A 12,287-nucleotide genomic window follows, 5' to 3' on the forward strand; every position below is an offset into this window, starting at 1 on the left:
CTATCTCTCTGACTCAATAAATGCATAAGGCAGCCACTGCCATGGATTGTATCTCGCCTATAGCAGCCTCTGAGCAATTATGAATTCTCGACAGAACAATTACCTCTTGAACTGAATCTCCGCTAGGCTGTATATGAGCTCACTGAAACACAGTGATGAAGTGGTGGCTTTTCCCTGTCAATTAGTGTGATAATTAAAATGACACGATGCAATTGGACATGCAGTGACACCAATCAAATTACTTTTTTGTTCTCATCTGACAACTTTGGTGAGGTACAGCGAATATTAGTCGGTGAGAAACACCAATCACTGATGGATTACATGATGGTTAATAATAATAATAATAAATAATATATGCCATTTAGCAGACGCTTTTATCCAAAGCGACTTACAGTCATGTGTGCATACATTCTACGTATGGGTGGTCCCGGGAATCGAACCCACTACCCTGGCGTTACAAGCGCCACGCTCTACCAACTGAGCTACAGAAGGACTACTACAGAACTACTATGGTTGTTCTGACAATCGATCCTTTAGGTATTCCATGTTCTTTTCATTTTATCCCAATAATCTACTGAAAGACTTTGACACAGGTAACATTGTCAGTCAACTTATGAGTGTTGCTCATCCGGTGCTTAGTGTGACTACAGACTGAGACGACAAAACAGTAAGGCAGAGGGATTCTCTCTCAGCGTCTCTCTATTCTATTCAGATGTTGGGAGAGTTTCTGAAGCCCCCTACGCTCTCTCCCCACGTCTCCTCTCCTCAGCCAGTGTCATCCATCAATCCGTTTATTCAGGACTTCACTATCACGGGAAACAGGCTTTCTTGTTGGAAAATAATTAGCGCTTTCAGAATCGGTGCAGGCATCGGGAACAAAGGCCCATCTTCATCTGTGCCTCTACATTGTGCCTCTACAACACAAGCAGAGAGATTCAATTGCCAGAGCCGGTTGAGAAGCTCGTAATCTCCACAGGAGAGAGTGGGACGCAGAGAGACTGTCACACCTGGGAATTGAGTGAACCTGAGTTTTTGAGAAAAATGTCATGAGTTCATTTTTCTTTGGTGTTAGCGGGAAGGGCTGACGTTTGAAACCAGATTTGAACCGAAGACAACGTGAACACGGAGCCTAAACGTCTCAGTGCGTCAGCATTGTTTACGACAAATGTATGTACAAATCCTTGACTGTGTGTGTGTGTGTGTGTGTGTGTGTGTGTGTGTGTGTGTGTGTGTGTGTGTGTGTGTGTGTGTGTGTGTGTGTGTGTGTGTGTGTGTGTGTGTGTGTGTGTGTGTGGTGTAGGAGGTCCCTCGGAGGGAAAGCTGATCCCAGGAGATGAGATCATCATGATCAACGACGAGGCAGTCAGCTCAGTGCCCAGGGAACGAGTCATCGACCTCGTCAGGTGACCCTGTCTGTCTGTCTTATTGTCTCTGTTTATCTAGGGTATTCATCATGGGTAACTATGTCCAGTTGTGCCAACAGCTGTTATCTCCCATGGCCCTTTAGGCGCCAGACTTTACAGGCACTTTTTTCCTTTTGAGAAAAGAATTTCATAAACCATTATTTCTGTCTCCTTAACAAAGTAGAGACGTTACAAAGTATTCGGTGATTTGATGGCTGTAATTTCCCAGACACATCCGAACCCTTAGGGGGGGGGACATCTTGTGTCCTGTCCTTCACGTTGTAGTTTTTATTTTGTGATGATGCTCTGTGGAGTGTAAACACGGCTGACAGTTGTTGTATTTCTGAAGGATGACCAGACTTTCTCAAAAGGCCTTCGGTCGTTTTTAAGTGTTCAATTCTGAAAAGTGAACATTGCATTTTCGTGACTGCATTACTTGATTGGGCATCTCTCACATATTCAGAGCCAATTGTACTGAACAGAACTCAGGCAAAAGCTTGGGTAATTATACTTTCTAACATAGCAGACATGACATTTCATTTGAAATTGATAAATGTCAGAGTCTGAAGTGAGGCTGTGTTCTTGCCTGTTTGTTTGTGGAGACGTGAACATTTTAATAACATTTCATCCCTCCCAGATACCAGAATATGGTGTGTGTATGTATGTCCATGCGTGTTTGTGCCTCCAAACATGTGTACATGCGTGCGTGTGTGAGCGTCTGTGCCTGTGTGCGCGTGTAGTTCATTATATTGGATTGGAAATCATTGATTTCCTGTTTACGTTGCCATTAAATTGAAGTCATTCACTGTGACTATCAGTCAATTAAATGTGCTTTTCTCCCTCCAGAAACTGTAAGGAGTCCATTATGTTGACTGTTGTCCAGCCGTACCCTGTGAGTATCTTTATTTTTTAGAACTGCTGGTTATAATAACAGGATGTAACATTGCTGCACACCCGACACAGGGATTTGGTTTCATCCTGACCTCCATGCTAAATCTCTCTGTTCTCAGTCGCCCAAATCAGCGTTCATCAGTGCAGCCAAAAAAGCCAAGCTCAAGTCCAATCCGGTCAAAGTGCGCTTTGCAGAAGAGGTCATCATTAACGGTCAGGTTCCGGTAAGTTCTCCTCCTGTCACATGGTTGACCATTGAATTTATCCATTTGACCTTTAACCACCAACTGAACTGAGCAAGTTATTTGTGTACAGTTGAAGTTGGAAGTTTACATACACTTAGGTTGTCATTAAAACTCGGTTTTTAAGCACTCCACAAATTTGTTGTTAATTAACAAACTATAGTTTTGGCAAGTCGGTTAGGACATTTACTTTGTGCATGACTCAAGTTATTTTTCCAACAATTGTTTACAGACAGATTATTTTACTTATAATTCACTGTATCACAATTCCAGTGGGTCAGACGTTTACATACACTAATTTGACTGTGCCTTTAAACCTTTTAAGCTTGGAAGATTCCCGAAAATTATGTCATGACTTTAGAAGCTTATGATAGGCTAATTGATATAATTTGAGTCAATTGTACTCAGTGCCCCTTTGCTTGACATAATGGGAAAATCAAAAGGAATCAGCCAAGACCTCAGAAACAAATTGTAGACCTCCACAAGTCTGGTTCATCCTTGGAAGCAATTTCCGAATGCCTGAAGGTACCACGTTCATCTGTACAAACAATAGTACGCAAGTATAAACACCATGGGATCACGCAGTCGTCATACCGCTCAGGAAGGAGACGTGTTCTGTCTCCTAGAGATTAACGTACTTTGGTGCAAAAAGTGCAAATCAATCCCAGAACAACAGCAAGGGACCCTGTGAAGATGCTGGAGGAAACAGGTACAAAAGTATCTATATCCAGAGTAAAATGAGTCCTATATTGACATAACCTGAAAGGCCGCTCAGCAAGGAAGAAGCCACTGCTCCAAAACCACCATAAAAAAGACTACGGTTTGCAACTACACATGGGGACAAAGATCGTACTTTTTGGAGAAATGTCATCTGGTCTGATGAAACAAAAATAGAACTGTTTGGCCGTAATGACCATCATGACCATCATCACTATCATGTTTGGAGGAAAAAGGGGGAGGCTTGCAAGCCGAAGAACAAACTGCTTTTCTGCAAGAGGGGCTGGTGCACTTCACAAAATAGATGGCATCATGAGGAAGACATCTCAAGACATCAGTCAGGAAGTTAAAGCTTGGTTGCAAATGGGTCTTCCAAATGGACAATGTCCCCAAGCATACTTTCAAAGTTGTGGCAATATGAGATAAGGACAACAAAATCAAGGTATTGGAGTGGCCATCACAAAGCCCTGACCACAATCCCATAGAAAATTTGTGGGCAGAACTGGAAAGGCGTACACGAGCAAGGAGGCCAACAAACCTGACTCGGTTTCACCAGCTTATTGTGGGAAGCTTGTGGAAGGCTACCTAAAACGTTTGACCCAAGTTAAACAATTTAAGGCAATGCTAGCAAATACTAATTGAGTGTATGTAAACTTCTGACCCACTGGCAATGTGATGAAAGAAATAATTGTATCTACTATTATTCTGACATTTCACATTCTTAAAATAAAGTCCTCTCTCTCGGAGGACCTGAGCCCAAGGACCGTGCCCCAGGACGACCTGACATGATGACTCCTTGCTGTCCCCAGTCCACCTGACTGTGCTGCTGCTCCAGTTTCAACTGTTCTGCCTTGTTATTATTTGACCATGCTGGTCATTTATGAACATTTGAACATCTTGGCCATGTTCTGTTATAATCTCCACCCGGCACAGCCAGAAGAGGACTGGCCACCCCAAATAGCCTGGTTCCTCTCTAGGTTTCTTCCTAGGTTTTGGCCTTTCTAGGGAGTTTTTCCTAGCCACCGTGCTTCTACACCTGCATTGCTTGCTGTTTGGGGTTTTAGGCTGGGTTTCTGTACAGCACTTTGAGATATCAGCTGATGTACGAAGGGCTATATAAATAAAATTTGATTGATTGATTGATCCGAACTGACCTAAGACAGAGACTTTTTACTAGGATTAAATGTCAGTAATTGTGAAACTGAGTTTAAATATATTTGGCTGAGGTGTATGTAAACTTCCGACTTCAACTGTATATTTGGTTCACATGAATTATATCTTTGTATTTTATTTTTTATAAGTAAGGCTCTCTTACAATATACACATAAGCATATCAGTTCAAATGAAACAATTTATTGGGGATGCATTGTAAATGGTGTGCTCGTATGGATATTCCTATTCACACCCCTTGACTTGTTCCACATTTTGTTACATTACAGCCTTATTCTAAAATCGATTAAACAAAAGGTTTTCTTTATCAATCTACACCCAGTACCTCATACAAAAAAAACTGTTTTTTAGATTTTTCTGCACATTTATTAAACCTAAAAAACAGATTTACCTTATTTACATAAGTATTCAGACCCTTTGCTATGAGACTCGAAATTGAGCTCAGGTGCATCCTGTTTCCATTGATCATCCTTGAGATGTTTCTACAACTTGATTGGAGTCCACCTGTGGTAAATTCAATTAACTGGACATGATTTGGAAAGGCACACACCTGTCTATATAAGGTCCCACAGTTGACAGTGCACATCTGAGCAAAAACCAAGCCATGAGGTTGAAGGAATTGTCCGCAGAGCTCCGAGACAGGATTGTGTCGAGGCACAGATCTGGGGAAAGGTACCAAAACATTTCTGCAGCATTGAAGATCCCCAAGAACACAGTGGCCTCCGTCATTCATGAATGGAAGAAGTTTGGAACTGCCAACGTTCTTCCTAGAGCTGGCTGCCCCGGCCAAACTGAGCAATAGGGTTCCTCTGTGGAGAAGGGGGAACCTTCCACAAGGACAACTATCTCTGCAACACTCCACCAATCAGGCCATTATGGTAGAGTGGCCAGACGGAAGCCACTCCTCAGTAAAAGGCACATGACAGCCTGGTTGGAGTTTGCCAAAAGGCACCTAAAGAGTCTCAAACCATGAGAAACAAGATTCTCTGGTCTGATGAAACCAAGATTGAATTCTTTGGCCTGAATGCCCAGCGTCACATCTGGAGGAAACCTGGCACCATCCCTGCGGTGAAGTATGCTTGTGGCAGCATCATGCTTTGGGGATTTTTTTCAGCTGCAGGGACTGGGAGACTAGTCAGGATCGAGGGAAAGATGAACGGAGCAAGGTACAGAGAGATCCTTGATGAAAACATGCTCCAGAGAGCTCAAAACCTCAGACTGGGGCAAAGGTTTATCTTCCAACAGGACAACGACTCTAAGCACATAACCAAGACAACGCAAGAGTGGCTTCGGGACAAGTCTCTGAATATCCTTGAGTGGCCTAGCCAGAGCCCCGACTTGAGCCCGATCAAACATCTCTGGAGAGAACTGAAAATAGCTGTGCAGCGATGCTCCCCATTCAACCTGACAGAGCTTGAGAGGATCTGCAGATAAGAATTGGATAAACTCCCCAAATACAGGTGTGCCTGTAGCTTGTAGCGTCATACCCAAGAAGATTTGAGTCTGTAATCACTGCCAAATGTGCTTCAACAAAGTACAGAGTAAAGGGTCTGAATACTTATGTAAATGTGATATTTCCGTTAGAAATGTTTATAAATTTGCTAACATTTCAAAAAAACTTTGTCATTTGTTTTTGCTTTGTCATTATGGGGTATTGTGTGTAGCTGGATGAGGGGGGGGACAATTTAATACATTTTAGAATAAGGCTGTAACAAAATGTGGAAAAAGTCAAAGGGTCTGAATACTTTCTGTGTTGATATACACTTGTTTATCTGACTACATCCAAGACAGTTCAACAATGCTAGCAAGCAATATAAGGTAATTCCTTTGTAAGTCCTGCTTCCACCTAGAACACAGTGAAGGACAACTCTGTTCTCTTCATGTAGGCTACTGTATGTCTTGTATGTCATTCTTCTGTGTCTCCTTTCCACCCAGAACGCAGTGAAGGACAACTCTGTTCTCTTCATGTAGGCTACTGTATGTCTTGTGTGTCATTCTTCTGTGTCTCCTTTCCACCCAGAACACAGTGAAGGACAACTCTCTCCTCTTCATGCAGAACGTTCTGAAGGTGTACCTGGAGAACGGGCAGACCAAGTCCTTCCGGTTCGACTGCAGCACATCCATCAAGGTGTGTGTGGCTCTTTGTGGAGGGGGTTGGAGTGGCACCCTTTCTATAATTACTGTGGTGAAATGGGAGGAAATTAATGGAATATGGCGTGGGGACTCAACCTTGACTTGAAATGCAAATTGCATTCGAACCATCTTAGCTACACAGTGGCAGAAAACAAGAAAACAAATACAAAATGTATCATTTGGTATTAGGACATTGAAATTGACCTTTGGTTATGGTGTGATAGGATGTTATCATGACCTTACAAGAGAAGCTGTCCATCAAGTGCATTGAGCACTTCTCCCTGATGCTGGAACAGCGGACGGAGGGATCGGGCAGCAGGCTGCTACTGCTGCATGAACAGGAAATGCTAACTCAGGTAGGAATTACTGTAGGCATGCTAACGCTAAGTCATTGGTTTGACCTTTACTTATCCAGGAAGTCCCATTGAGGTCAAGCGACCTCTTGTGTAAGGTATACCCGGCCAAGAGGGCAATTCATGACAGAGATCAATCAATGACTCAATCAACCAATCAATTTATAAAGCCCTTTTTACTAACACAAAGCAAATGGAGCTTCTGCTTTCTGCCATAAGTCCTAATAGTTTGAAAAAGAGCAGAAGAAAGAGAATAATATATGTAACTGAACTAGACACCCCTAGCCCATTTCAGGAGGATAGGTCTCAGTATGGAGCTCTATAGCTACAGGTCCAGGTTATCAACGTCCCAGAGAGAATAGAGAGAATGAAAGTCATTCATCTGTTGCTAGCCCAGAGTCACCCTCAGTGATCCCATTCTGCTTCCTAAACACACTCCCACCTCGGCCTCTTCACTTAGTATCCTATAGATAAGAGGCAATTCTATTCCAGCACTACCGCACAATCACACTCCAAGCTTCTAGCTGAGACAGACAAAGTACACATCCCAAATGGCACCCTATTCCCATTATAGGTCACTACTTTTGACCAGGGCCCATAGAGCGTCCCATAGAGGGCTCGTCAAAAGTAGTGCACTCAGGAATAGGGTGCCATTTGGGACGTTCGCAAACACTTCCTGCTCAGTATTCATAGAGCGACTCAAGAACACAGCGTGATTTATCAAGTCCGGCACAGCAGGGCGCCTCTGCTTTCAATGTTTTAATGAAAGTGTGCTGCGATCATAGTGAGGATACTTTTAATATGCATCACCATCATCCTGCATAGACAGCCCTTTGGTGGTAAGCAATAACGGGACTAACCGACGAATAACATGTTATTATTCTTTTCAAGGATGAAAAGAGTTATGTAATAGGTTTTGTTATGATTCTTGTAAGGGGCTGAAATCTGTAAGCTCAATGCTCAAGACGTTACACTCTTAGGAAAAAAAAGGCGCTATCTACGTAGAACCAAAAAGCGTTCTCCTATGTGGCCAGCCGAAGCACCCTTTTGGAACCCTTTTTTCTAAGAGTGTACCTTTCAAGGAAATAGGGAACGAGGGCAAATTACTGACCAGTGTAGCACTTACAATATATCTCCCTCTGCGTGTCTTAATGAATTCCTGTCCCTTGACAGAGGCCAAGAACCTGTCCAATGGATGTAAATTTGCCTGACTTGTATTTGCAACAATGACTCACCCTGTCCTTAGCACTGACCTTACCATCCCATTATGTCCTCGGGAATGAATTCACCTGACTATTTTATGAAGTTTGACGTAGCACCTTGAGGGATCTTGCATTTGATGTTTTCCGTTTTGATGTGTCTGTGTCTCTTTCACATCAGTATACATTTACAGTGCAGTAAAACATTTTAATCTTTTCTCTATTACACACACTCAATTCCTCCCCCTCCTTTCTCACATCCTCTCGTCCCCTTTTTCGTTTCAGGTGACACAGAGGCCGGGGTCCGATAAGATGAAATGTTTCTTCAGAATCAGCTTCGTCCCCAAGGACCCGGTGGATCTGCTCAGACGGGATGCCGTGGCATTTGAATACCTCTACGTACAGGTGAGAGCACCACAGGAGACCTCGCCCAATCATAGTGGAGCATAACACAAGACCGCACTCCTGTATTCTCAGGTGAACTTGTCTAACAAGCATTGAGACTTTAGCTTGTCAATAATGGCCTTTTGATCAATTACTATACATGCATATCAAGTTCAAGGTTCCCATCCAAAATTGGTTAGTTGTCCAAGGTTTTAGGCTCATTCAGAACTTCATAATATTTTCTGTTCTCTTGGGATTGACTATTCAAAGCAAAATCGCTTCTATGTTACTGACAACAATACCGGGTTTCTAGCTCGTCCTTCATCAACTTGTAAATAGAACAAAATGTATCTATTTTGAATGGATTTGAATCCACTGGTTCTAACTTCCCCTCCTGGTCTTCCGTAGAGCTGTAACGATGTGGTTCTTGAGCGCTTCGGCTCGGAGCTGAAGTATGACGCCGCGCTCCGATTGGCCGCTCTGCAAATGTACGTCCTCACTATGACGACCAGGCAGACGCAGAAGGTCTCGCTCAAATACATCCAGTAAGTTCAGCTCCTTACTGTTATTTTTTTAAATTTTACCTACTTTATTCAACTAGGCAAGAACTAGAAAATTCTTATTTTCAATGACGACCTAGGAACAGTGGGTTAACTGCATTGTTCAGGGGCAGAACGACAGATTTTTACCTTGTCAGCTCGGGGGATTCGATCTTGCAACCTTTCAGTTACTAGTCCAACGCTCTAACCATTAGTGTTCACTGGGTGAACACTAATTTGCATTATTTCCACGCCCTTGAATATCAAATGCCTTCTTAATTTCCAGGAAGGAGTGGGGTCTGACACTTTTCATCCCACCAGCGGTGATGACCAGCATGAAGGAGAAGAACATCAAGAAAGCACTGACGCACATCCTCAAAACCAATCAGAACCTAGTGCCTCCGGGAAAAAAGGTACAGTACGGATTCCATCGTCTCTCTCTCTCTCTCCCTCTCTCTCTCCCTCTCTCTCTCCCTCTCTCTCTCCCTCTCTCGCGCTCTCTCTCTCTCTCTCTCTCTCTCTCTCTCTCTCTCTCTCTCTCTCTCTCTCTCTCTCTCTCTCTCTCTCTCTCTCTCTCTCTCTCCTCTCTCCTCTCTCCTCTCTCCTCTCTTCTCTCCTCTCTCTCTCTCTCCTCTCTCCTCTCTCCTCTCTTCTCTCTTCTCTCTTCCTCTTCTCTCTCTCTCTCTCTCTCTCTCGTATGCTTAGCAGAGCTGCCCTCTAGAGGAGTGTAGCTGTGTGTTTGCTTCCTTTTTTTTTTCTTCATCGTCAATGATGATGTCCGTTGTGTATTTGAGACAGAGACACAGTCAAACCTATAAACAGTTAGTGTATTTTTGTTAACCCCAAGATATTTTCCTCTGGCTTTTTCCCCCTGCAGTTGACTGCGTTGCAGGCAAAGGTGCACTACTTGAAGTATCTCAGTGACCTGAGGTTGTATGGAGGGAGAGTGTTCAAATCCATACTTTTGGTAAGGCCACTAGTTGTATCTGTCCCTATTTCAGTCATTTGTCAAATAGAAAAACAATATTGTTCCAAATCCATATCCTGCCTTCTCTATTTTACACACTCTCTCACACACACACACACATACACAACCCTCTTCAACCCCAACACACACACCCGCACCCCCAACACACACCCTCACAGCAAGGGGAGAAGCAGACAGAGGTGACCTTGCTAGTGGGGCCCAGGTACGGTATCAGTCACGTGATCAACACCAAGACCAACCTGATGGCCCTGCTGGCAGACTTCAGCCACGTGAACCGCATCGAGATCCTCACAGAGGATGATATCAACGTCCGCGTGGAGCTGCACGTCATGGATGTCAGGGTAAGGAGTGGGGCCTGAGGTGTCGAGTTGACACAGTTAACTGAGTGGCTTGAGGCTTGGAACAGTAACCGAAAGGTCGCTCATTCAAATCCTGAGCCGGCAAGGTGTGAAAATCTGCCGTTCTGCCCTTGAGCAAGGCAGTCAACCCCCAACAACAACTGGGCGCCGATGACGTCGATTAAGGCAGCCCCCCAAACCTCTCTGGTTCAAGGGGGTTGGGTTAAATACGGAAGAAACATTTTGGTTGAATGCATTTAGTTCCGCAACTTACTAGGTAAAAGTGTACAGATACCCATAAGGCATCATGCCCTGGTCAATATTAGCTGGCTATTAAGTAGAAAAAAAACAGTTTGTACATAAATGCTATTCTTGCAAGACCACATCCTTGTGTTCTGTAATGTTTGTATTTCTTCATGTTTGATCTGAAGCCCATCACATTGATAATGGAGTCCAGTGATGCCATGAACCTGGCGTGTCTGACAGCAGGGTACTATCGACTCCTAGTGGACTCTAGGAGATCTATCTTCAACATGGCCCACTGCAACAGCATTGCTGAAGAAATGGGTTCGTCAACCTAGTACTATGCGGTGTGTGTGTGCGTGTGTGCGCTTCTGTATAAATGTCTATTATTATCAGAATTCCGCCAAATTGTTGAAGTGAGTTCTTCTATTAAACAACAGATCAGGACAATCTTCTGGAGTGGCCGTACAGCACTTCGTTAGGCAACTGTGAGGACCCCAATGCTGCCGGCCAGGACGAGCGTTACAGCAGTGACATGGACTTCTCTAACAATGGAGGGAGAGAGAACAACATCTCTCCCCACGTTCCTGAGCCCCAAAACCATACCCTAACCCTGCAGCAGAACGAGAGGCCATCGGAGGGGCGGAGGAGTCCCCAGCCCCCTCCTCTCCCCCCCGCCAGAAACAAACCCAAAGACTCCCCCCGGAGCGCCAAGGTCTCCTTCATCTTCGGAGACCCCCCTTTGAACACTGTGAACCCCCAGAACTTAGGCTACGAGTGCCTGATGGATGAGAGTCCCGAGGTGCCCGAGAACAGGCCCATAGCCTACTTGCACAACAACATCAACAACACGGGGGACTTCAGGACCCAGGTGACCGTGCCCTATCAGTTCGTCGACGGCAGTTCGCATGTGGTCTACAGCAACATCGGTGAGGAGCTGGTGGAGGAACCGCTGCTCAGGGACCTTTGTTATGCAGACACCACGGACGACGCCGAGGATGAGGATGACGCCAGCTGTGAGGAAGACTCTACCGGGGGGGGAGGGGGGGAGGATGGCGGCAGAGGTGGAGAGGGCGGCACGACGGCGGCAAGCAAAGCCACGTTCCTCACCCTCTCAGGCTCCAGCGATGACATCATCGACCTGACCTCACTTCCTCCCCCCGAGGGGGGCGACGACGACGATGATGATACTGACGGCGTCCTCCATTCCCTAAATCTCGCCATTGCCGCCCCTCCCCCGGGGTTCAGAGACAGTTCTGATGAGGAGAGTCCCGAGGGTCGCCCTTTGGCCACTGCCGACAACGATGACATGCCCGTGTCGCTGATCGACGCTGTCCCCACGGGGTCACGTGTCGAGGTGAGCGGCGGGGAAAGGAGGCTGGAGGATGCCATGGTGACAACCCTGCAGGCACTGGAAGCCCTGACTGTGTCCGAGGAGAGGCCACGCCCACCACGCCCACAGCGACCACAGCCCAACAGTAACCCAGGTCTTTAGTTCTACCGTCATTGTGCCAACATCACTTATAGTTTACAGCTGTTGTACATACAGTGTCATGGCCTCTCATTTTGTTTTTTCATTACTCACTGTTGTGCTTGTGGTCAGACCTGGCCCAAATTAGGATGTCTTCAAACTATATGTTGAACTTTGTTTAAAGTGATATAATAGAATTATATTACTTTTATGTAG

The 12,287-nt window shown here is 44.9% G+C and overlaps 1 protein-coding gene across 1 annotated transcript in view; it reads left to right on the forward strand.

Moving 5' to 3' along the window:
- Positions 1-12,287, forward strand: part of LOC118372275 (FERM and PDZ domain-containing protein 4-like) — a 34,572-nt gene that overhangs the window by 18,464 nt on the left and 3,821 nt on the right. The window contains exons 4-13 of the mRNA XM_052498895.1: positions 2,414-2,518; positions 6,444-6,551; positions 6,781-6,912; positions 8,394-8,513; positions 8,901-9,037; positions 9,318-9,444; positions 9,909-9,998; positions 10,178-10,360; positions 10,789-10,924; positions 11,041-12,078. Of these exons, the coding sequence (XP_052354855.1) occupies positions 2,414-2,518; positions 6,444-6,551; positions 6,781-6,912; positions 8,394-8,513; positions 8,901-9,037; positions 9,318-9,444; positions 9,909-9,998; positions 10,178-10,360; positions 10,789-10,924; positions 11,041-12,078 (2,176 nt within the window). The remainder of the gene's footprint in view (positions 1-2,413; positions 2,519-6,443; positions 6,552-6,780; positions 6,913-8,393; positions 8,514-8,900; positions 9,038-9,317; positions 9,445-9,908; positions 9,999-10,177; positions 10,361-10,788; positions 10,925-11,040; positions 12,079-12,287) is intronic.

Source organism: Oncorhynchus keta, chromosome 37 (genome assembly GCF_023373465.1).
Source record: "Oncorhynchus keta strain PuntledgeMale-10-30-2019 chromosome 37, Oket_V2, whole genome shotgun sequence".
NCBI lineage: Eukaryota > Metazoa > Chordata > Actinopteri > Salmoniformes > Salmonidae > Oncorhynchus > Oncorhynchus keta.